The 25066-nt window shown below is 40.4% G+C and overlaps 1 protein-coding gene across 1 annotated transcript in view; it reads right to left on the reverse strand.

Moving 5' to 3' along the window:
• The window catches only part of LOC149284947 (testis-expressed protein 11-like), a 44012-nt gene extending 34461 nt beyond the window's left edge, over positions 1 to 9551 (reverse strand). Inside the window, exons 1-5 of the mRNA XM_089496065.1 lie at positions 9482 to 9551; positions 6334 to 6390; positions 3440 to 3561; positions 2534 to 2618; positions 635 to 714 (exon numbers count right to left, since the gene is read on the reverse strand). Coding sequence (XP_089352191.1) covers positions 635 to 714; positions 2534 to 2618; positions 3440 to 3561; positions 6334 to 6390; positions 9482 to 9551 — 414 coding nt within the window. The remainder of the gene's footprint in view (positions 1 to 634; positions 715 to 2533; positions 2619 to 3439; positions 3562 to 6333; positions 6391 to 9481) is intronic.
• Positions 9552 to 25066: the final 15515 nt, after the last annotated feature.

The following is a 25066-nucleotide window of genomic DNA, read 5'->3' on the forward strand; positions in this document are numbered from 1 at the left end:
GTATAGCCCCTTTTTTATGGGAACTCAGCATCATGGAACACATAGATACATTGCAACAGAGAGTGCAGAGACAGTACAAGCAGAGAATAAGCCCATTATTTAACAGCAAGCATTTTAGATTTGCCATTAGGTCTGCTTTAAAGGTAGTTTTCTATACAATGTGAAAGATCCAATTAAAATGATGTAGACACATGGTACTTAGGGTGACCACATCAGCAGTGTTTTCCAGGACACATTTTTTACATATCGCTGACCAGCCCAGATAAAATACTGCCCTGCAGTATATAATATTTATATTAGGATGAACCTGTGTTGTATTTGCAACATTGGCTTCTCTATTTTTAAGTTTACTACCATTTTAACATTAAAGGATATTTGAACTAAACTTTTATGACATCTGGAATATACAGCCACTGGAAACGTATGGGTCAGGTCACTGCTCCTGCACTAACCTGGACTGTAAGCATAGCTGTACAGCCAGGTGTGCACAGCCGATGTTAAGAAAGGACTTTAATAGACGACTCTTAGTTACATGGGTAATTAACAAATTGATTCTGAATAAGTCTTAATGTGTTAAAAGAATAATTAGACCTTCCAAAACATGACCTAAAAAATATTCTGGGTGTGGCCTTACCATTATGTTTCTACGGACCATTCCCTCGGATGGTTCCGGACCTTCACACCAGATCCCAAGCCTGCAGGATATATGACGTACTGCAAATACACATGTATTTGTCACTTGGGCTACTCAAGTTCACTTTAGAAAAACTTCAGCATTTCCTCTTAAGAAAGCACTATACTTCCAATCACCATGTCCCAGAACTTACTCAGGCCCTTTTTTAAACAAGATGATAATAAAAAGCAACTATGTGTTTCTTATATGATTAATAATTGATACACATAAACCAGGGGTGCCCGCAAAAAGCACAAACACAACAAACAGAAATAGAAAAAATATTTCTCCGAGTTGTTGTTTAGTGTTATTTTTATGATAAAAATTTTATGGTAAAGAAATCTTAATCTTGAAAAAAAAACATTCATATAACACGTGTACATTTCTGTGTTGCAGAATTAGTGTCCAGCATTTAGAGACAAATTAGTATTTTGAAGAGGTTTAAATTAGTGAATGCTTGGTTCACTTTTACAGACAAAATGAAAAAACCCTGTGAAATTAGCACAGGGTTACATGTGGTTGTTGGGGAGATTATTGGCTGAAAGGGTTAATTGCAGGGGTCAGATAAAGGACACCTTGTTCAAGTATTTGTTGCGCTCGCGCTGCTTAGTTTTACCGCCTTTTTTGATTGGTATGTCTCGAGACAGCTCGCGCCGCTTAGTGCGCCTGCGCCTTTTGCATTTTCTTTGCGCTCGAGGACAGCTCGCGCTGGGTTTGGGCGGGATTTTAAACTATAAAAGGAAGGTTCCTGAGGTGTTTATTTTACTTACCCTGGCTGCGTTAACCGACTGCACTGACCTCAGAGTCTGGTGAGCGGCGGTTTTCAGCAAGAGCCACGGGGAGCAGCATGGAAGAGCTGCTGAATTGTCGCCCTCCCTCCCCAATTTTATTATTGTGTATCAAAAAAAAATAAAATAAATAAAAATAAATAAATAATAAAAAAAATATTTTGAATAAAGTGAGTTTTGTTTTTATTTTGTCGTGGCTTTTATTGGGGTTAAGTTGCTCTCTGCAAAGGGAGTGAACAAATGGGGGGTTTTTTGTAAGTGTAAGGCTAACGGGCTTTGGGGCAGTTGGCCTTGTTTAAAGTATTTGTTTGCTCTGTGGTTTAGGCCAAGAGCTTTTCGGTTTGGTTTGATACGTATGGTTACAAAGTGTTTAAAATGGTATTTTGGTTATAAGCTAAATAAAAGACCACGGCCTTTTCATCCAAAATGTTTCAGTCGTCATTTATTTATTTAATTTATTTGGTTACAACATTACACCATACAACCACATGAAATTTGCAGAATGGTTGTCATCTCCTGTTTTAGAAGAAATCATGTCCTGACCAAAAGCTTTCCATGACAATGGAATTTAAAGTCGGCTAAATAGCTGCCTTTTATCCGTCTGCAACAATCTCACTGCAGTTTATGATCTCTTTATTGGTAACATCATCAACCTTCTTGCTGTCACTGGATCCTGGCTCTCAACTTCTGACCGTACCCTTCCTGCTGCTTGTTCTTAGGGAGCCCTACACATTAGCCACATCTCTAGATATGGAGTGAGATAGGGAGGGTATAGGTATTGGTATCCTTTCACAATGCACTTTTTAGCGTGTACTACTAATGTATTCTCTTTTTCTCACTCGTTCCTACTCTTCTCTCCACTTGCCATGCCTTACCGACCCCCTGGTTATACATCCGGATTTATTGGTCACTTTTGTACATGGCTTTCTCATTTTCTGAGTGACTTCAATAAACTCATCAACGATCACTCTCGCCTACTGTAAATAGGCGATGGAATCTGCTGGTACAGTACACACTATAAATATATCAGACTTTACTGACTGTTTAACGGATTCCTAATGTGACAGCCTACCCATTGCTCGCACCTTCTCAGTGATAGACTCTTCAACTCTTTTGGTAACACCCCAGTTCCACAAGTTAATAGCGCATTCATCAACCTGCACACAAAAAAAACACAAAAAAACCTACAACTTGGAAGGAAAGCCTGTACAAACAATACTGTTTTTTCTTATTATCATCAACAAAACCGCAATTCTCTTTACTTAACAAGCCCGCTCACAGCTCAAGTAATAAATTAAAGCATTTTTAAGTTATCTTAAAGCATTTTTTTTAGCTCACTGCATTAATTATTCTTTACAGAAGACCAACTCACTCACTGGCGTAACTACAGGGGTCATAGGGCCCGTGCCTCTAGGGACCCGGTACGACCCCTTCTTCCCGTCTCCTTGTACCAGTTTAAAATTGATCCGACCTGGACTGCACCGATTCAGGTCAGAAGGGCCCTTTCTAAACTATTTTGACAGGAGTGTATCGGAGTCGGGAGCAGTGAGAGGTAAGTGTATGTGTATATATGTATTTGTATAGATGTGTACTTGTGTGTGTGTGTGAGTAAGCATGGATGATGTGTACTTGTGTGTGAGAGAGAGTATGCATGTGTACTTGTGTGTTTGTGAGCGAATCAGCGGCAGGAAACCACTTCCTTTAAAATCAAGGGGACGCTTTCCGCACATCTGCACAGAGGTCTAAACAAAGAAGTATTCTCTGAACCAGTCCCAGAGATGAGTGGAGGTAAGCAACTTGTTGGGGTTGCGGATAGGTATCTGTTTGTATTACTCTGTAAACTTTACTTTTGTCACACTGCATAAATTGCTGACACTAACTAGTAACAACAACATGCTAAGTAAATTATGTAAATAATACATGCTACAATAAAATTCAAATGGAGCCATTCTACCCTCCTTAGCTGTATGGTTCTAACCTGGTCATCAGGAGTAACTCGGTTTGTATCTTCCTCCAGACATTTAATCTCTCTGAACATCTGGTCAATGAGCTCAGTGCCAGCTACTGGAGTCTGTCTTTGCAACAGGTCTCTAATAAGGCCTAGAACAAGAGAATATTTTACCATACATAGTGTAAATAATCATTTTATGTGCAGAAACAGACTGCCCCTTGGGGCACATACTAGCAACCAGAAGATAGCTCCATCCGCAACTGTTATATATAACCAGAACTGTATTCCCCCCCAGATAAGTAGAGCAGAGTATTAAAACCTTCAACAATATTACACATACACACAGGTAGCCTACAAAAAAGTAATCTATACATATTCAGCTATTTATCTAAACCAGAAGTAAAATAAATAATACATGCAATATACCCAATTACCAATGCCAGAATCAAAGTTCTATGAGGGTGGGCAACCTGATTACACAGTAACATTAAATGCATGAACTGCTGAACAGTTTAGCAGATAACGTCTCTTTCCAATGGGGAAGCTGCTGTATTGGCAGCCCTTTGGCTAGCAGTCAGATGAGATTTAATGTCGTTACATAATCTCTGCTGAAGAACAAATGCTGCCCTTACGGTGATCAAATTAACATCTATTTTATAATTAGATTCTCTTCTGTGAGGACATATTCCTATAGTGCCAGACAGCACTTTCCATGTGCCCGTTATCAGGATGCAGAAGCTTTACGTGTCGTAGAAAAAAAATACTGTGATTGAAACCTTATATTGGCTTCCTGTCTGTTTTCTTGTCAGAGGACTGGACATTTCTTACTCAGGAGTTGGAGGCAGCCTAGTATCAAGATCTTTTTTACAGCTTGCACTCAATTTTCCATTTCTTCGGTTGGTGAATAAACTCTATATATGTCCCAGTTTGATTTCTCCATTTTTTCTGCACCAAATATCATCCTATATTTACCATGGGACATGTAGCGAATATTAATTACATATGCAATACTGAACTACGGGAAACAAACATTTATTCACTTGAAATATCATTTGTCTACTCAAAATAAGTTTTTCCGAAAAAGAAAAGTAACCTTACGTCCCTTTTCAAGAACCACAATAGAAAAAAAACGGCAAATGATTCAGTACCTGTCACATACCTGGCTGCCGGTGCCTCCGGGTCCTCGGACCGGCAGCCGCCACGGAGAAGAGGGAGACCCACCGCCTTGCCGCCACGGAGAAGAGGGAGACCCCCCGCCTTGCCGCAGCAGCCAACGCCGCGAGGACGGGAAAGACCCCGCAACTACACACGGCAGCCGCCACCTACTGGAGCCAGGTCCGGACCTGCCGCGTGCACGCGTGCCTCTGTACGCCACCTAGTGGCGCTAGCCGGTACTACCGCTCCATTTAGAAATCTACGTTCTCGCCAATCCCAAAATGGCCGCGGACCGGAAGTGACGGCACTTTGAATTTTGGCGGGAAAACATTAAATGGTGCCTAAACTTCCTCTGCCTATTTAAGAGCCTCAGAAACCTTCCAGCCTTGCCTTCTGATGGTCGTACCTATCTTGTATAGTGTCTACTCCTCAGTAAGCGTTCCCGTGTGATTTCCTGTTACCGATTCGGCTTGTTCCTGTTTTCCTGGCGTTTGACTCTGGCTTCCCTCACGACGATTCTGAGTTCTGGCTTCCTGACCTCGGCTTATCCTGCAACGATCCTGACTTCCGGCTTCCTGACCTTGGCTTGCTCATCGGCTATTCTGTACTGGACTCTTGTGATCTGTCTATTGGACTTGCACACGCTGTTCTACCTGACTACAGGTCCTATTATACGCTGTGCGTGACAGTACCTAACCATATCGCAGAACCAGTACACGCATATAAATGATTCTCCAGAAATAAAAAATAATTAGACTGAAGTAATGACTTGCAGGTTAATGCAAAAATGTTTCATCCATGGAGCTGTTCTGCAAGGACATGCCCTGATTACTCACTACAGAGTGGCGGCAAGTTTTGTGGATCTTAAATTATAGATCTAAAGGAAATGTTATAGTAATCCAGATTAGTGAAGCATCAATGTGAATACTAGAACAGACCTGAAAAATTCCAGGCAATGAAATGTCTTTTCAATAAGTAAACTGAATGAACCTTACTCCTGTAATAATGTTAAAAATCAGTTTATAATGCAATCAGACTTCATGTTATTAATATACTTACTGACTGAATCTAGCAGATATATATTATTACCGTATATTCACTTACAATCATAGAGGAATAGCTGTCCAGGCCAGCATCGGCTCCTAGATGTTACTACTAACTTTTTGTGATACTGATCTTTATGAACATGACCATTTCTCTCTCCTAAAACATGGTTAGACAGGATTGTACATTTACATTACATTTATTTATAAAGCGCTGGCAGATTCCGCAGCGCTGTTACATTCATAAGAACAATTTATAAACACATACAATAACAAACTGGTGCAAAGGAGAAGAGGGCCCTGCTCTTGCGAGCTTACAGTCTAGTCGGTGGTTGAGGGGAGTGAGACAATACGAGAGGACTGCTTGGACGGGGATGAGTTGATCTGGTTGCAGTGATGCGTTGAAGCTGTTTGTTCAGATGACTTGGATTAGGATGATGGTTGGGATCACTGTAAAAGTATTATCATGAATTGTTTACTTACATAAAATCCATGGACACTGTCTGCCAGGTTGAAGTTCTAGTACAGGGTTACCGTAATACAGCAAAGCGGAGACGCAAGCTGGATATAGGGTAACAAGTGTGAACGCTTCATAGATAAGTACAATACATTCCAGAAGTTTGAATTGTGCTTAGAGGAAAATGATCCAAGACCTGATTCAGCATTAGTCTAGATAAATAATAAAATTAACAATCTTATGTATCTTAAATGTTACTATATTACCTGTTAATACACCAAAACTTGATTCCTTCACCATTTTTCCACAGTCCAAGGAAAAGTCTAAAGAAATGACAAAAAATCTGTTGTATACATCCAATCTAATCATTTGCACATGTAAATCTACACATTTATTTCCATCAACAAAATTAGCTTTACTGCATTAGTAAATTAATTTGCTGTTACTGCCACGGGACATAGGTATATTTCAAACTGCAAATTAGATGTGCCTCTTGGTTCCTAAATAAATCCGACTTTGAAATACAAATGAAACATAGTTGTACAAAATACATGCACAGAAGATCCAAACAGTGGAAACAGTTTTAGTTAGTCGCTCATTCCAAAGCAGCCAGATGTTAAGCTGGAGCCCACGCTGCTTCATCCAGTAATAAGCCCTTAAGGACTGGGCTGTTTTCTTTTTGTACCCTTCGTGAATGAGGTTGTTTTAACATGTTTGTGCTCGTGTTTAGCTGTAATTTTCTTCTGTCTCATTTGCTGTAACCACACAAGTTATATATCGGGTAGTCCTGTTATGTCACTTCCAAACAACACCCCAATATGTGTTCAACAACATCTCCTGAGTATGGCGATACCACCCATGCATAGGTTTACCTGGTTGCTTGGGCATCTGGTCATCCTGCCCCATGTCCTATTTGGGACATCTTTGAAGCCGGCTAATTCCATTTACCCCCAATCTATTTTTCAACAGTGGACACCCCAGGGTATTTCAAATGCTGGTATTTTAATTTTTTATAAAGGAAGAAAGGCTCAGCTGGTCCTGTATAAAGTATAACCAAAGTCCATGGAGACTGGAGAAATCTCACTGATTTAACTACACATTACACAGGGCCAGCCAAGCCCTGCCTTTACCAGAAGCTCACTAAGGCTGGCTCTTCAAAATGTATCGTGAGAGCTGAAATACAAACTCCAGCAAGCTCTTCTGTCAACGCAACCCTTTAGTAAATAGACCCCAATGTATTTTGCATAAAGTGTCATACGTGTGCAGTTTACATAAACACTATTGTGACTATTATGGTTGTATAACTATTCTGAAACGGAAGAAAGTACGAATGAAAATAGAGGATTTCCCAACGTGAACACTAACGAGGGACACCAGGCAAGCATGGGAAATTTGTCACATTCGGCGTACCAGGTCATCTCCCTCATATATTTAATATAAGATTTTCAAACTCAAAGCCAGATAGCCAGATAATCATCACATTAAAATTCCAAATGGTCACCTTTGTTTTAGGGGGATTTGATCAGAGGCATTGCTAGAGGATGACCTATTCCACATTATGCAATTGAGCATAACATTTATAAGACAAACATACTTTAGTTACGCATGTGAATTGCTAAACACATTTACTGATGCTTTTTAACTTTAAGGATTGAATACCAAGATACAAAGCAAACATTCTGAGTTCATAGAAAAGAGAGAATTCAGGAGAAGAAAGCAGGACAAGACTTTGGTCCACTGCCCTCCACAGATGGGACAAGCGGGAGTTATTATTAATTCTTTTTTATAAAATAAATTACTGGCTATGAAGCACGTTTTCTATTTAAAAAAGGGAACTATCATAGGTCATGGGTACATTATCAGAGACTTCGTGGTCTATTGGCAGCTGTCGAAGTTTAATGTATTTCAATGAAAAACGGTGCTTATATACCCATAAAGGTGCCTGTGATTTACTCATTACACACAACTTTGAGGGGTTTGAGTGGCACACAGAAATACACACACACAAAAAAAACCCACATATAACGTCTATGTTCGCGAAAAGCACGAAAGACCTGAATTACATACCGTCGCCTACTTTAATTACTACGTATTTGGCGGGTCACAAAACACCTTGTAGTTCGCCGATGCAAAGTACCTCAGAACAATACCTGCGCGTTAGGATCAAAACCGCTTCCCTCACAGAGTCCCTGTCACGCGCCAAAAAGACACCTCCAGCGAGGCGCCAACGGTCTCGTGCGCCAGTCGCGTTATAAATCTATTGTGTCTATCTTGAACAATACAAGATGTGTATTGGATTTACTGAACGATAAGTATAGACCACACCCGGGCATTAAAAATCAATTATGGCGGCCTGCAGTAACGGTCTTTACAGCAGAGGTAACGTAACCACTCAAGTGATGTTAATGGTGTAGGTGTAACTCGGTAACACAGTGATGGTCTAGCCCTAGTCACATTCAATAAAAAGCCCCCCGTTATTTCTATTTGTTTTTTTCTGGACTCCATGTTCATCATCACGTTAAATCTTTACGTTATCATAGTTTTGCACTGTTATTGAAACTTTTGGGCAATATTTACCTGGTTCAGTTAATTAACTTGCAGAAATCGACGGGTCATGTACAATAGAGTATCTGTTAACTTCTACACATAGGCTATCTATCTAGCTATCTATCTATCTATCTAGTGGGGGTGCTAGAGTTCCTCTTGCCCGTCCCCCATTTAGTTGCCCCTGACTTGTACCCTCCTTCTGGCTCATTTATAATAGTTGATAAGGTGTTGTGGGTACACTTTATATTAACCCTTGAAGCTCTGTGGTTAGGGTGAGCGTGGCATGTACCCTGGTGTGAAAAGGGTTAATGCTGGTGTCTTTAAGAGTAAAGGCTACAAAAGCCTAAGAAGTGGCACAGTGTCAGGCTACAGGCATAACAAACCGGTGTTTTTACATGCGTGACTTTCTTTCTTTGGGGATGTTTACATGTGATATATGCACTCGGCTTCGCCCACGCCTGGCGGCACCACCGCTCTGGTCTAAACATCTTTGTGGGCTTTGGCAGTACTTCCATCAGAAGACCGTTAACCGGTGCCAGAAATTGCCACTCTTGTGCTTAAGTGCCCAGGGACATGTATTTGCTTATACCCGGCAGCTTTTGAGATACCGGGAAGCACTGGCATTTAATATGTTAATTAAAGGAGCACAGCGGGCCGCACTCTCTCTTTATTCAGTGACAGAGTGTCTCCTGTGCCCTTGCGTATGGATCTTTGGGTCTCCCCGGTGCTATTATGTTTCGTGCTATTCCTCCCCGAGCGTACGGAAAACCACTGATAAACTTACCCTTGGCTTGGGTAGTGAGTAGCTTGTGTGTTTGCAGAGATAGATAGGATCGGGGTGATATCCTCTATATACCCCTTTCACACCTATCACCACTTTCTCTCCTGTAAACACGCTGAAGATCTCCCAGATACCTCCATCCTCCCGCCGGGACATCGAAACTAGCAGTGTCTGCACCGGGCACCCTGCAGGGGTTAATAGCCGCAGTTGTCGTATACTCCCCGTGATTGCGTGTGTGTATATAATATATGTTTGTATGTTATGCTGCCTGTGTTGTCATTACAGGATAAAACATTTGTTGACAGTTCAAAGGGCAGCTACCGGCTACCGTGAGCATAGTATTCACATGTTCCTGCCCTTCCTTTCCTGATTGGCTACATATTTTGCATGTTTTTAATTCCAGTAATGTGTCTTTTATATAAGATTTAGCAGCGTAGGTTGGGCACTTTTTAGTAAAGTTAAAGGGCTGATGCTGTAGGGCCGTCACTTAAAGCACGTGTTAAAGTCAACCTGATGGCCCTTTCCCTGCGTTCTGGTTGCCCCAAAGCGCAGCTCTTGTTGGTAGCCTCTTGCCTATATGTTGGTTCCAAGATAGCCGATGATGGATCTCATGTCTTTAGGATGCCATCCGTACCCGGAAAACCCTGCAGACCAATGCCAGTTACCTGGAGCACGTGAAACGGCAGCAAAAGACCCCGCCGAGCAGTTAACAGCCGTGGAGGTTTTCCTGGAAAGCAGTGGCTTGCGGGTAAATGGGCGCGTGTTCCGGATACATTTTATCCTCCAGAATTGCTTTCACCAGATCCACTCCTTTGAACGTAGCAAATTAAAAAAGTTTTTTTATTATTATTATTACCGTATTTGCTCGTTTATAAGACAAGGTTTTTTTCCGAGCAAATGCTCTGATAACCATCGTCTTATATTAGAGGTGGTCTTCTAATCAGACCTCAAATAGAGGTCTGACTACAAGACTAAGATCCAGATCCCCCGCAGCGCTGCAGGGGACCTGGATCCTCCTCTCCGGCAGCCGGTGGAGGTCTGTGCGATACGCCGCCGCTGCCGGCACTTCTGAGGGGCGTCACATGACCTTCCGGTGCTCATTCATAGAAGCCGGACGAGCCAGCAGCAGCAGAGGTTGCCTGGTGCATCGCGCAGACCTTCACCGGCGGCCACCACTACACACCAAGGAATCTGAAGCACAGGGAGAAGTCTAGGGAAGCACTGGTTGGGGGGAGGGTAAGAGTGGGATATAGGGGTTAAAAGGAATTTCACGGAGCCACCTGTCCACAGAAGCAATCATTCAGATTCCAAACTCTCCACCATTGCTGGAATGGGCTACAAGACCATCACCAAGCAACTTGGTGAGAAGGTGACAACAGTTGGACTGATTATTCACAAATGGAAGAAACACAAAATGATTTTCAATCTCCCTCGGTCTGGGGCTCCATGCAAGATCTTACCTCGTGGAGTTTCAATGATCATGAGAACGGTGAGGAATCAGCCCAGAACTACACAGGAGTATCTTGTCAATGATCTCAAGGCAGCTGGCACCATAGTCGCTGAGAAAACAATTGTTAACACACTACGCTGTGAAGGACTGAAATCCTGCAGCGCCCGCAAGGTCCCCCTGCTCAAGAAAGCACATGTACAGCCCGTCTGAAATCTGCCAATGAACATCTGAATGATTCAGAGGAGAACTAGGTGAAAGTGTTGTGGTCAGATGAGACCAAAATCTATTTGGCAATCAACTCAACTCGCCGTGTTTGGAGGAGGAGGAATGCTATGATCCTAATAACACCATCCCCACCGTCAAACATGGAGGTTGAAACATTATGCTTTGGGGGTGTTGGGGGAAGCGCCTTGGGTTGATATACCGTATTTGCACCTTTTTTCGAAAAATGTGGGGTCTAAAAACTGTGCGTTTTTATACAGTGGCTGTAGATTGTTAGTGCTTCCCAGTCCCTCCTTGCAGTTACACTGATGATTGGCCCCGCCCTTTCCTTAATATATGGGCTGCTGAAAGTTAGGGGCAGTTATGGTTAATGGGGTGTTTAGAGTTAATTTAGGGGAAGTTATGGTTAATTGGGGTCTTTAGGGTTAATTTAGGGGCAGTTATGGTTGATGTGGTGTTTAGGGTTAATGTATGGGATTGATGAGGATGATGAGTATGAATTTTATGATGAATAAAATTTGTGTTCAATAACTTTTTTTTTTACTTTTTTTTTATTCCGGGCCCCAAAATTAAGGTGCGTTTTATACATGGGGAAACAGGGTATTAAGGCTTAGAAATGTGAATTACCCCTCATAATGGTATAGTGGCCCTAAATCTAATTCATACTAAGTCTGCTGTTATTATTATTATTATTATTATTATTATTACCTTTCTATTCCCAATTTCTACGCAGAAGTCATTTTTATAATGTCAAATGTGCCTCTTTATATATTCAGAGGAAATGCTTAACTCCATGAAAAAAATGAGCTGAAAGGCATTGCCATTAATTTCATTAATTTGGTAAAGATCCTTGGGTTGATGTATTAAGGCTCAGAAATGTGAATTACCCCTCAAAATGGTATAGTGGCCCTAAATCTAATTCATACTAAGTCTGCTGCCACTGGAGTTCAGATGTAGATGTACAAAGTACTAGCTATTCCATCTTCTTAACGTGTTGAGAAGATAGTGAGTAAGTATTTCTATAGGTGATCAGGTGATAAACGTGCAATAGATTGTAAGCTCCCTGCCAGTAAAATGTTGGTTAACTGGTATTTATAATAAGACCCAGTAACCAATGTTTCTTGGGTTTAATTATCAGAATAGGGATTATAAGGGGCTTCACCTCCCTCTCCCACCGTAGAGGAATTTCCTGTCCTGGTTGCCCAGAGTCCGCCAGCAAACCCGGCTGAACGAGACATATTATGGATATATAGATATGATATGGAACTGAATAAATGTGGACATGGAAGCCTTTTTACAATATTATTTAACATTTTATGTCTGTTTTTCATTTCTCAGGTGATGGGAAGTCACATGTAAGTGCATTCTGAAGTAACTTTTTACAGTAATACACAAGACCCCATCATATTGTAGCTTCTGTTATTAAAACCCCAGGGAACATATTGAGGTGTTATGGATGGTCTGCAGATCGCAGTAAAGTCATTGGTTTTCATTAAAAACGATAGGAGTTCTCAGCGTTCGTTTCCTTGGGCAGAAATTTTCAGTATTTAAAATATTTCCTTCAACATCATTAATAATGCTTGTTTTTTTGAATTACCGCAAGAAAGAGTTCATAATATTATAGTTTAATAACGTGATGTTGGGAAAATATCCTAAATCACATGGAATTGTAATGCAGCATAGGCATTGGTATTGTATACAAGGGACAGTAACGCCAGGGGTAGCCTGCAGAGAGACGTCCAACTGATCATAACGATGAATATATGATGGCTTCTAATAGCAAGGTGGTTGATGAATGAAAAAAGAACCCAAAAATATCATATTCATGTTATTTATTGCTTTGTTTTTTTAGGTGGAGAAGAGCCTGCAGTGATCGTGTGGTGAGTATTTAGAGGGAAGATCTTAGTCTGCATGGTCTGTATATAAACACAGAGGCCAGTTATTAATTCTCTCTATGGATATAGCTTCTCGAAAAAGCCTCTTTTTATTTTTACATGTCTGATAGAGAGGAAGAGCAACAATACGTAAAGCTAAAGCAATTAATGAGAGAGGGAGATTATAGTTTAAGAACAGGAGAGAAGTAACGAGGGATAGAATATGTGTAGCGAGGGCGAGATATGGGGAATGTGAAACACGTGGGAGAGAACGCAGGAAAGGAGAGAAGTAAGTAATGAAACAGATAACTCATGCTTTATTTCTTATTTCAGCAAACAGGGAAACACCCGGAAGAGGTAAACATTTTTTGCACGTTTAGTAACATTCTTATAATATACAGAAGCTGGATACATTTTCATTATTCTGCGTTATTCTGTTACAATTACATGCAGCTGGAGACACAGATCATACTGTGACCTCCTGTATAGAAGAAACAGTAACAGAAGATCAATGAATACAATATAATTATTAATATTATTATGTCATTTTATAGCGCTCCATTATATTTTTCAGCACGTTCAATCATAATATACGGTCCACCAGACTGCCAACTGTATAACAAGATTATTACAAACAGATAATATTCCATTATTTAGAGACAGGCTCTAAAATCTTCTAATAATGTGTCCTTTTGTTTTTTTTACAGATACTTCTGCTGCTGCTTCATGAATTATTTGAGATATATTATATATATTGATAATTATTAAAAAATATATATAATTCAAAAAAAGTGTTTTTTTGTTGTTTGAGTCATCTGTTTCTGGCTTAGACAGCAGTTTGACCCTAAATGATTTGGGTATGTATTTGTAAAATGATCAGGTATTTGTCACCCTCTATCCCTAATTCTAACCCTGGACAGCCTAAACCCTGTGACCAGGACAATATGTAATGCCCTAGTGCAAGGCCACTAACCCTTAATCTAACCCATAAAGGGGCTCCATGCATTTTTTATTTATTACATTAAAAATACATTTTGGAAAGTATTCCTTTTTTTTTTTTCTTCATTTTCTTCTTTAAAATGTTTAGTCCCTTTATCCTTGAAACCTGTAACATTAGGACATATCAGTACGTCCTGACTTGCTGATCTTGGGAGATCAGGCAGTCCTTAGAAAACAGCTTTGTTGGCTCTCTACAGAACAATCATCTTTAACAGCGCTCGCTGCGAGACCTGGTACACCGTCATACAAGGATTGCCATAAATAAATAAAAAAACTATACTTTTAAAAAGAACCTCTTAGTCTACCACTATAAGTATTATAGTATATAGTATAAAAAAATCACTAGCCCCAAACATATGTAATATAGGGAAGTATGTAAAGCATGGATGTGGCTCTCTTAAACAAAGAAGAACTATGTATGTGGGGACCGTAATCACAAGATGCTGCTGAATATAAATTGTGTCATTGTTCAGCTGTGGCACCAACAGTACAGAAGAACTTTAAGCAAAATATATGATTTCACCCTCACAGCTATTTTCTGCGATCCAGGCGCATCCCCTCTTCGACGAGACTCGGAGGTGGAACCCCTCTGCCGATAGCGTTGTCAGGATCCTTGACTGCATACCGCTTTTTGAGTTCACATAATAATAATAAAACACACAGGAGACCGAAATTTAGTTGGAAAGTGTATGGCCACATCGCTTTATTAGTTCTTTTGTTGTACACTGTAAAAAAAACAGCATTCAAATGTTAATACTCGTCAAACACTGCTTGACGCTATCTCTGTCAAGAAATACACCGTGTAAGAACAGTAAACATTTGGTCATAAGTTCGCCTTAAAATATTCATAAAACATATGGCAACAAGCCACTGTAACCAATGTCGACATTATTCCCGCCTGCCGTAAGCCTACATTGGCAGGCGGACTGGCATAAATCACATTACGTTTCCAAAGGGACCCTGCCCTAGGGAAAACAATACAACTTACTGAGGCGTACCTCCACCTCACTATTGACGAACCATCTCCACAAAATTCATTAACAGGAACCACACAAACAAACATCAAAATACATCAAGATGACCGAAAAAAGAGGGAGGGAGGGACGCACCAGGAACAAGGGGAGGGCGTCTGGTTTATATATATATATATATATATATGTACCACACCTTTCTATTGCCCATTCCCTGCTTCCACTACACCACATGGTTTCTAAGGATAGGCTGTTCACTTCAGCTTGCCCCGGTCATGCAGCCCCATGCAGTTTGTTTTGGCCTCTGGGGCTTTCTGGATCAGAAGGGTTCAGCTTTGTTGCAGGGCTGGATGCTCACCTAAACAATCTCTGCTCTTGACCTGCTGACACTTCTTCCTCCACGGAGACAGCCTGCAGCATGGGTCTGATGTTCCGTTGGAGACAGTCCTCTCCCTGCACAGCAGCCATGTCCCTTTAGTGTTAAGCTGCAGTTAAATTATTGAAATAGTGAGCCAAAAACATCCATGAAATCGTCATGATAGAGTCTCTAAATTTACTCTTATAGAGTAAGCTTATCGTTGTTTGGACTTATTTTGCTGCATTAAGTGATAGAAAGTTCTGTCAAGGTATTTTCTAATGTTTTTTGTTTCATTTTTGGCAGTGTACACTGCCAAGTTCCAAAAAAACCTGATTAGTGTTACAAAAAAGTCTTAATATGCTCAAAATACATTCACTGGCTTTGCATAAAACATTTTTCCCAGGTTAATCAGCTTTAACTTCCCCCTCGTGCTAGAGTTGTGATGCTAGGCAGTGATGTCATAATGCCGACTCTCAATAACAGTGCGCTAGCAGTAATCTCTTTCTCACACATCATTTAACAAACAGCAGCGAACACACGCATATCAGCAAAATACAAACATGCAAACCAGCAACATACACACACACATATATATATATATATATATACACACACACATATACATACACACATATACACACATACAAAGTAGACATGATTGTTTAATTTTATGGATCCATCTCGATTGGATGCATTTCTTGACTGTTTGGTGAAAGTCTGGTAGGAAGTCTCACATCTGTGGAGATAATCTTTCTATTCTCTATAGTTTATTTTTAACTGTATCTCTATGTTATGCTTTTTCTGCCTCCCCTACTTTCTGTTTTTATTATTTTTTCCCGTTGCTTCGTATTTTTATGTTTCCATTTTATTTATATATCACTAACTTTTTAACACATTTATTGTGAAAAATGCTGAAGGATCTGTTTCATGCAACAATTTATTTTTGGACAAGTATGGAGAATGATTGAAGGGAAAAGCTTTGTGTTTCACTAAAAGTCCTGGGCAAGTTGGTGGCTTGCATTGCGGAACCTCAGGGGATAATTTATATTTGATTGCAATATATTTGATTTTAGTGCTAAGCTACATTTAAATTATTGAGATAGTGGGTCTCCAAAATACATAAAAACCTGAATAATGTTTAATATGCCCATAAATAAATTTAACATTGTATACAAAATATAGCCCTTTTTCCATATTAGCTTCCCATCCCTGCTAGAATTGTGATGCTAGGCAGTGATGTCATAATGTAGACTCTCAACATCAGTGAGCTAACAGTAATCTTTTTCTCACACATCACCGGAAAATAACAAACAGCTACACACCCAAATCAGCAGCAGACATACACACAAATCAGCATGGAAATGTACAATACTATTATATATCTATCTATATATCTATATTTATATATATATGACACATACGCTCAATGTAAAGTATACATGATTGTTTAATTTTATGGAGCCATCTCGATTGGATGCATTTCTTGACTGTTTGGTGAAAGTCTGGTAGGAAGTCTCACATATTTGGATATATCTTTCTATTCTCTATTGTTTATCTCAAACTGTATTTCCATTTTCTGCTTTCCCTACTTTCTGTTTTTATTGCTTTTTTTCACCCTTACTTTGTATTTTTGTGTTTCTGTTATATGTATGTATATATCATTGACTTTTTTAACACATTTAATGTGGAAAATGATAAAAAAATTATTTTTAATTTTTCAGAATTTGTGCCAAATGAAGCCAATTTGCTCATAATTTTGCATTTTAACCAAGCTCCAATCCCCAAAAACTTAATTTCTTTATTTTTGGTATTGACAATATGATCAAATTCAAAACTTTAGATAAAATTTGCTGAAGGTTCTTATTAAAGTTCTAGTCTTCCATTAGGGCGCAAAAATGTCTTATATTTAAAATGTCCGATTTTGCTTAACTCCTTCATTTACCAGTGGAATTTGTTCATATAAAATTAGATATATTTGAAAGTAAGGGGAACGATTGATGTGAAAAGTTTAAGCTACATTTAAATGATTGAACTGAGCAAATTTTATTTTTTAATTTTGCTGTGTAGGATGCCAAATTCCATAAAAAGCTGGTTAATGTGGCCTAAAATCCACTTATTGCCTCTGATCTTTACTTAAAACATTGTAAAAATATTTTCATTTTAGGGAATAAGAGAGTTTTGATAAATATTAATTGAAGGCTTTTGATTTATGTTTGGATACTTGTTTATACAACCTAGCAAAAATATGTTTAAAAAATATGTGAAAATTATTGGAATTGTATGCAAACAATTTTTCTTTTAGGTATTTATTTCAGTTTAGGTAAGGAGCTGAAGCAGAGCATCTTCCCCATGGTGTAAAACTTTGCCAGTCAATGGCAAGAAAGCCCTCCCAATTAAAACTAGTGTTTTCTGCACATGCACATAGAAGGGTCTATATTAAGGAAAGATTTCACAACTTTACAATTATAAACGTAATATGTTTTTGCCTAGAACAGTTTTGACATATAAAGCAATTAAATGACTGATCATGGAAGGGGAAGTTAACACAGAACAAGCCACTATAACAAAAACATATACAGAAACATGTATAGTGTAACACTTGGAGGACCAGCGTTGCAGGAACCTGCAGCAAGTTTCCAGACAGGTGGATTTCGACCTGCTGTGGTTCCTGATAATAGCGCTCAGTACTATGTACCCTTAGGACCGCAGGATAATCAGAGACAACGAGTCACCTGAAGGGTAAGGCCAGAGACCTTACATGAAATTATCACTCATAGCCTGAAGAGACACGGACAGGTGGACAGGTGCAGTTAGAATCCTGTAAGGATGGTGCTTGTCTTACTTTGTCTGTAAAGGCTTGAGTTTTTAAATGCAAATGAGATTCCCCGGTCAGTGCCTGTCGGCGACGACAGACGTGACAATTGGCAGATCCAGAGACTGATTGCGGTAAGGGATGTTACACTAACACACAGACACTCACACTAACACAGATCAAGCCACAAACACGTATAGTGTAACACTTGGAGGACCAGCGTTGCAGGAACCTGATAGAGAAAAAGTTTCCAGACAGGTGGATTTCGACTTGTCGTGGTTCCTGATAATAGCGCTCAGTACTATACACCCTTAGGACCGCAGGATAGTCAGAGACAAAGAGTCACATGAAGGGTAAGGCCAGAGACCTTACATGAAATTATCACTCATAGCCTGAAGAGACACGGACAGGTGGACAGGTGCAGTTAGAACCCTGTATGAAGGGTGCTCATCTTACTTTGTCTGTAAAGGCTTACGTTTTTAAATGCAAAAAAGATTCCCTGTTGAGAGCCTGTTAGCAATGGCAGATGTAACAATTGGCAGATCCAGAGACTTATCGCGGAGGGGACAGTTACACTAACACACACAGACACTCACACTAACATATACCAAGATACTAACACAAACACTATAGTGTAACACTTGGAGGACCATGTTGCAAGAACCCGATAGAGAGAAAGTTTCCAGACAGGTGGATTTCGACCTGTCGTGGTTCCTGATAATAGCGCTCAGTACTATATACCCTTAGGACCGCAGCATAGTCAGAGACAAAGAATCACCTGAAGGGTAAGGCCAGAGTCCTTACATGAAATTATCACTCATAGCCTGAAGAGACACGGACAGGTGGACAGGTGCAGTTAGAGAAGGGTGCTTGTCTTACTTTGTCTGTAAAGGCTTGAGTTTTTAAATGCAAAAAAGATTCCCTGGGTGAGTGCCTGTTTGCCATGGCTGACGTGGCAATTGGCAGATCCAGAGACTGATTGCGGAAAGGGATGTTACACTAACACACCCAGACACTCACACTAACACAGATCAAGCCACAAACGCGTATAGTGTAACACTTGGAGGACCAGCGTTGCAGGAACCTGATTAAGAGAAAGTTTCCAGACAGGTGGATTTCGACCTGTCGTGGTTCCTGATAATAGCGCTCAGTACTATGTACCCTTAAGACCGCAGGACAGTCAAGTACAAAATGTAACTTGAAGGATGAGGCCAGAGATCTTACTTCAAATTATCGCTCATAGCCTGAAGAGTAACGGACAGGTGGAGAGGTGCAGATTGAACCCTGTAAGGAGGGTGTTCATATTACGTTGTCTGTAAAGGCTTGAATTTTTAAATGCAAATGAGATTCCCCGGTCAGTGCCTGTCGGCGACGACAGACGTGACAATTGGCAGATCCAGAGACTGATTGCGGTAAGTGATGTTACACTAACACACAGACACTCACACTAACACAGATCAAGCCACAAACACGTATAGTGTAACACTTGGAGGACCGGTGTTGCAGGAACCTGATAGAGAAAAAGTTTCCAGACAGGTGGATTTCGACCTCTCGTGGTTCCTGATAATAGCGCTCAGTACTATGTACCCTTAGGACCGCAGTATAGTCAGAGACAAAGAGTCACATGAAGGGTAAGGCCAGAGACCTTATATGAAATTATCACTCATAGCCTGAAGAGACACGGACAGGTGGACAGGTGCAGTTAGAATCCTGTAAGGAGGGTGCTTATCTTACTTTGTCTGTAAAGGCTTGAATTTTTAAATGCAAAAAAGATTCCATGGGTGAGTGCTTGTCGGCGATGGCTGACGTGGCAATTGGCAGATCCAGAGACTGATTGCGGAAAGGGATGTTACACTAACACACACAGACACTCACACTAACACAGACCAAGCCACAAACACCTAGACAAAAATTTGTATAGTGTAACATTTGGAGGACCAGCGTTGAAGGAACCTGATACCCGGTAAATTTCAAGACAGGTGGATTTAGACCTGTCGTGGTTCCTGATAATAGCGCTCAGTACTATATACCCTTAAGACCGCAGGACAGTCACGTACAAAAGGTAACTTGAAGGATGAGGCCAGAGATCTTATTCAAATTATCACTCATAGCCTGAAGAGTCACGGACAGGTGGAGAGGTGTAGATTGAACCCTGTGAGGAGGGTGTTCATACTACGTTGTATGTAAAGGCTTGAGTTTTTAAATGCAAATGAGATTCCCCGGTCGGTGCCTGTCGGCGACGGCAGACGTGACAATTGGCAGATCCAGAGACTGATTGCGGTAAGGGATGTTACACTAACACACCCAGACACTCACACTAACACAGATCAAGCCACAAACACGTATAGTGTAACACTTGCAGGACCAGCATTGCAGCAACCTGATAGAGAGAAAGTTTCCAGACAGGTGGATTTCGACCTGTCATGGTTCCTGATAATAGCGCTCAGTACTATGTACCCTTAGGACCGCAGGATAGTCAGAGACAAAGAATCACCTGAAGGGTAAGGACAGAGACCTTACATGAAATTATCACTCATAGCCTGAAGAGACACTGACAGGTGGACAGGTGCAGTTAGAGCCCTGTATGAAGGGTTCTCGTCTTACTTTGTCTGTAAAGGCTTACGTTTTTAAATGCAAAAAAGATTCCCTGTTGAGAGCCTGTTAGCGATGGTAGATGTAACAAATGGCAGATCCAGAGACTTATTGCGGAGGGGACAGTTACACTAACACACACAGACACTCACACTAACATATACCAAGATACTAACATAAACACGTATAGTGTAACACTTCGAGGACCAGCGTTGCAGGAACCTGATAGAGAAAAAGTTTCCAGACAGGTGGATTTCGACTTGTCGTGGTTCCTGATAATAGCGCTCAGTACTATACACCCTTAGGACCGCAGGATAGTCAGAGACAAAGAGTCACATGAAGGGTAAAGCCAGAGACCTTACATGAAATTATCACTCATAGCCTGAAGAGACACGGACAGGTGGACAGGTGCAGTTAGAACCCTGTATGAAGGGTGCTCATCTTACTTTGTCTGTAAAGGCTTGAGTTTTTAAATGCAAAAAAGATTCCCTGGTGAGAGCCTGTTAGCAATGGTAGATGTAACTATTGGCAGATCCAGAGACTTATCGCGGAGGGGACAGTTACACTAACACACACACAGACACTCACACTAACATATACCAAGATACTAACACAAAAACCTACACACAAACACGTATAGTGTAACAGTTGGAGGACCAGAGTTGCAGGAACCTGATGGACACTATGTTTCCAGACAGGTGGATTTCTACCTGACGTGGTTGCTGATAATAGCGCTCAGTACTATGTACCCTTAGGACCGCAGGATAATCAGAGACAACGAGTCACCTGAAGGTTAAGGCCAGAGACCTTACATGACATTATCACTCATAGCCTGAAGAGACACGGACAGGTGGACAGGTGCAGTTAGAACCCTGTATGAAGGGTTCTCGTCTTATGTTGTCTGTAAAGGCTTGAGTTTTTAAATGCCAAAGAGATTCCCGGTTGAGTGCCTGTCGGAAATGGGGAGGAGTCATTTTTTTTCCAGTAGCTAGTACATAGAGCTGTTATTCTAACTAACTTTATGTTGCTTTCCCTTTTAGAAGCGAGCATGATGATCATCTTTTCTTCAACATTACCTGAACAAGTTATAAAGTTCCAATTGTATAATAATAAGATCCACAGAGCCACCTTCAGCAAGTCCATTCTACTTCCAGTACAATTGTTCTTGCAACCTCAGTTTAATTACTAACCTCTTATTGCCTAGAGGGATGGGCAGTCCTTTTAGCTATGGATCCCCAGAGGTTTCCCCCACAGGGGGTTTTCCTCTCCTGAGTGCTGGAGGATGACTCTAAGTGAGTCCAGAGGGTGTTTTCTGTACTCTCGAGTACTACTTAATGTACTTGACCAGGCTTTTTGTAGAGAATATCAAAAGCCACATTATGCTAGGCGGTACTTTCAACTACAGATATTTTTCGAATAAATAATATAATCTTAAAGTTCAAATGTACTCATTGTATTGTTTATTATCCTACTTTTTCATGTGGTTTAACCTGTGGACCTCAGCCTTTCTCTTCACTTGGCAGTAGGACATCTGATTTTGAAATGGACAATTCAGTATTTAGTCTCCCTATCAGACCATCACAGTAAGTTTAACAAAACTGAGGGTATGGGTGGAACAGGCCTAAGATGAAGCTTATTTCAGCACTTCAGAGCTCTGTTCATGATCTACTAATCATATATTCTACTGTGGCAAATACAGTGAATTCCAATATATGCTTATAATAATGTAACATACTAAATCTTCCAACCATTATGAAAATAAATTGATTCAAATAGGCAGCTGTAAGTCATAAAACACAAGAATGATGCAAAAAGGTCTATAAAGCACTTAAAAGACATTTACATAATGGTAAAGTAAACATTTATATTCCCTTATCTATCAAGTAAAACTTATTTTACATAGATGAGGAATTTGCAAGAAACTTACATTTTTTTAACCTGAAGTCATCGGACATAAGACAAAGTTACCTGGCAGAGGCAATTTCTCGAAAGCATTCCTTTTTATAGGAGCTTAGACAACTGTGTGGATGAGTCAGTGTCCTCTATGATCTGTCCATATGCATGCGTTAGGTGTGAATCTCATGCAGGTTAACAGAACCAGAGTGAACATCTTAACATAAAACACGGATCCGTTGAGTAGTTGCCCTCGTATACATGGATTTGATTTGACTCGCAAACACGTTCTTTGATATGTGACCATCACTATTACTAGTCAGATCGTCACTTTTAGTTTGAAGATTAAAAGAATGTAGAATTTAGGTGGTAAAATATAAAACAAATAAACAAGCAACTATTTCTATTTTATTTAAAATTAATACTATTTGTACATTTTACCAAATTAGAAAGGAACTTGCTAACGCAATGTACATATTGACTACAATATTGTATTCGATTAAAAGTTCAGTCATTTTATGTGACCATATCTTAACTCCTTTATCCAATGTTATCCTTGCTAATGATCTTCGTTAAAGAGTGTTTAATGTGTTTATACATACATAGCACTCAATTCAAGGTGTGTACATGCAAAATCTGCATAAGGTGGGTGGTTGAGTGTGTCGAAGCAATTTCTGGGCTGTTGGTAGTTATGGAAGAGCAGTGTAACTAGGTTGGTCGGTCTGTAATTCCTTAAAGACTGCTTAGGACTTCCTTAATCCATTGGTGGGGAAGTCCATGGTTTACTGTAGTTGGTGTCTGGTGGTAAAGCGGGAGGATATAAGAATTACTGACTGATGACTGATTTTCCGTGGTGTGGTTCCATCGGCTACACAATGCTGTCTTATTTACAAATAGATATTCTGTAAGCTGCTTATTACTCCAATGACCCTCCTTATTCTTTTTCTTTACTACAAACAACATTTCTTTATGTTATATGGAAATCAGAAACTGACGTTTCTGACAGTTCACAGTAGGGCTTCTGGATTTGCTTACATACGTCTTAGCTTACCGTCAAGCACTTTCGTTGCTTACTCCCTCACTCTTCAAGTATGGAGGCCAGCAGTGTCCATATCACGCTGTTGGTTCATCCCAGATGAAAGAGAACTGTCTATGCGGACACTGTCGGCATACTGTTGGAGAGAGGGAGCGGGCAGCAGGAAGCAATTGATGGTTAGGTAAGCACAATGGCTTTTTAATCAGATACTTAAGATAACCATTATGAAAAGCTATCTTTTCCTAGGAGTAAAGTTTGCTTAATCATTTTCTTAAGAGTGAAAAATAAAGTTTAATGTCACTTTAAACAACAAATGTACAATAAATGCTAAGCGCAGCAGCGATATTAGTGAACCCCTGACAATAGGCAGCTACCCAGAATAATGCCCAAATATCGGGACTCTCCACACTACCCTTCAAAAGTTTGCCAGAGGAGGCCCCTGATGCTAACCAATAGATTTGCTCGTATGGATCTTTAACTCCTGGAACCTCCCCAGGCCAAGTTTCACCATCAGGAGTTAAAGGTCCGTACAAGCAACTCTATTGGTCACTGTCATGGGCCACCTCTGGCATCATCCAATGACGGGGACGGGCTGCTGCCCATATGAGTGATCAAAGTAATGGACTCGAGTCATTTAGGCTTCAGCCTCCCATGTACTCTGGATGAAATGGTCTTTAAGATCCATCAATTCTAATTACATTTCTTTTAAAAGTCTTCATTGAGTGCCAGGTAGGTTCTTGGGTTTCTTGAGATTTACAAATGCTTCTCATGAGCGATGCTGGAGTAGATCGGCTTGCAGAATATGTGGTCTGTCAACCTATCCGAGTCATCCTCCATTTTGCACACGGGGCGGCCTTTTTTCCGAATTTTGGTTTGAGAAAGTTTGGCATCTCATAATTAGATATCTTTGAGCAGGGCACTTTTTATGAAAAAATGGGTGTGGCTAGGGGTGTGCTACTGTGTATATGCACACGTGCAGTAGCGCTTACTTCTCAAGCTCCACGGAACGACATTTCGATTGGCCAGGGAGAGAAGTTTACTGCGCAAAGGACACCGGAGGACACAATTGGGACTGCAGTCCTGCTGAGTTCTACCACTGTCCTGAACAGCGGGTAAATCAATACTGTCCCACGCAAAGCAGGACAGTTGGATGGCATGCATTTTCTTTGATTTATATACACATTATTGTGTGCTGTGGAATCTACAGGCGCTCTATAAATATGATTTAATGTAATGACCTTTAGGGCTGCAGAACACTGTGATAGACTCATACCCACCAAAAGACTCCAAGGGAGGAAAAATGGCACTGAGGACTGGGTCTTAAAGAGGGACTTCCCCTACTTGCGTGGTATGGTATAGTTGTAGTTAATGGGGTCACCCACAGGAAAATCTTTTAAGCCCTCCACACATACACCACGGTATAGGAGGTTAGCGGTCTGCAAAGCTGCTATTCTCATTGGTTAA

Source organism: Sceloporus occidentalis, unplaced genomic scaffold (genome assembly GCF_023333645.1).
Source record: "Sceloporus occidentalis isolate IW3139 unplaced genomic scaffold, rSceOcc1.0.p SCAF_87, whole genome shotgun sequence".
Taxonomy (NCBI): Eukaryota; Metazoa; Chordata; class Lepidosauria; order Squamata; family Phrynosomatidae; genus Sceloporus; species Sceloporus occidentalis.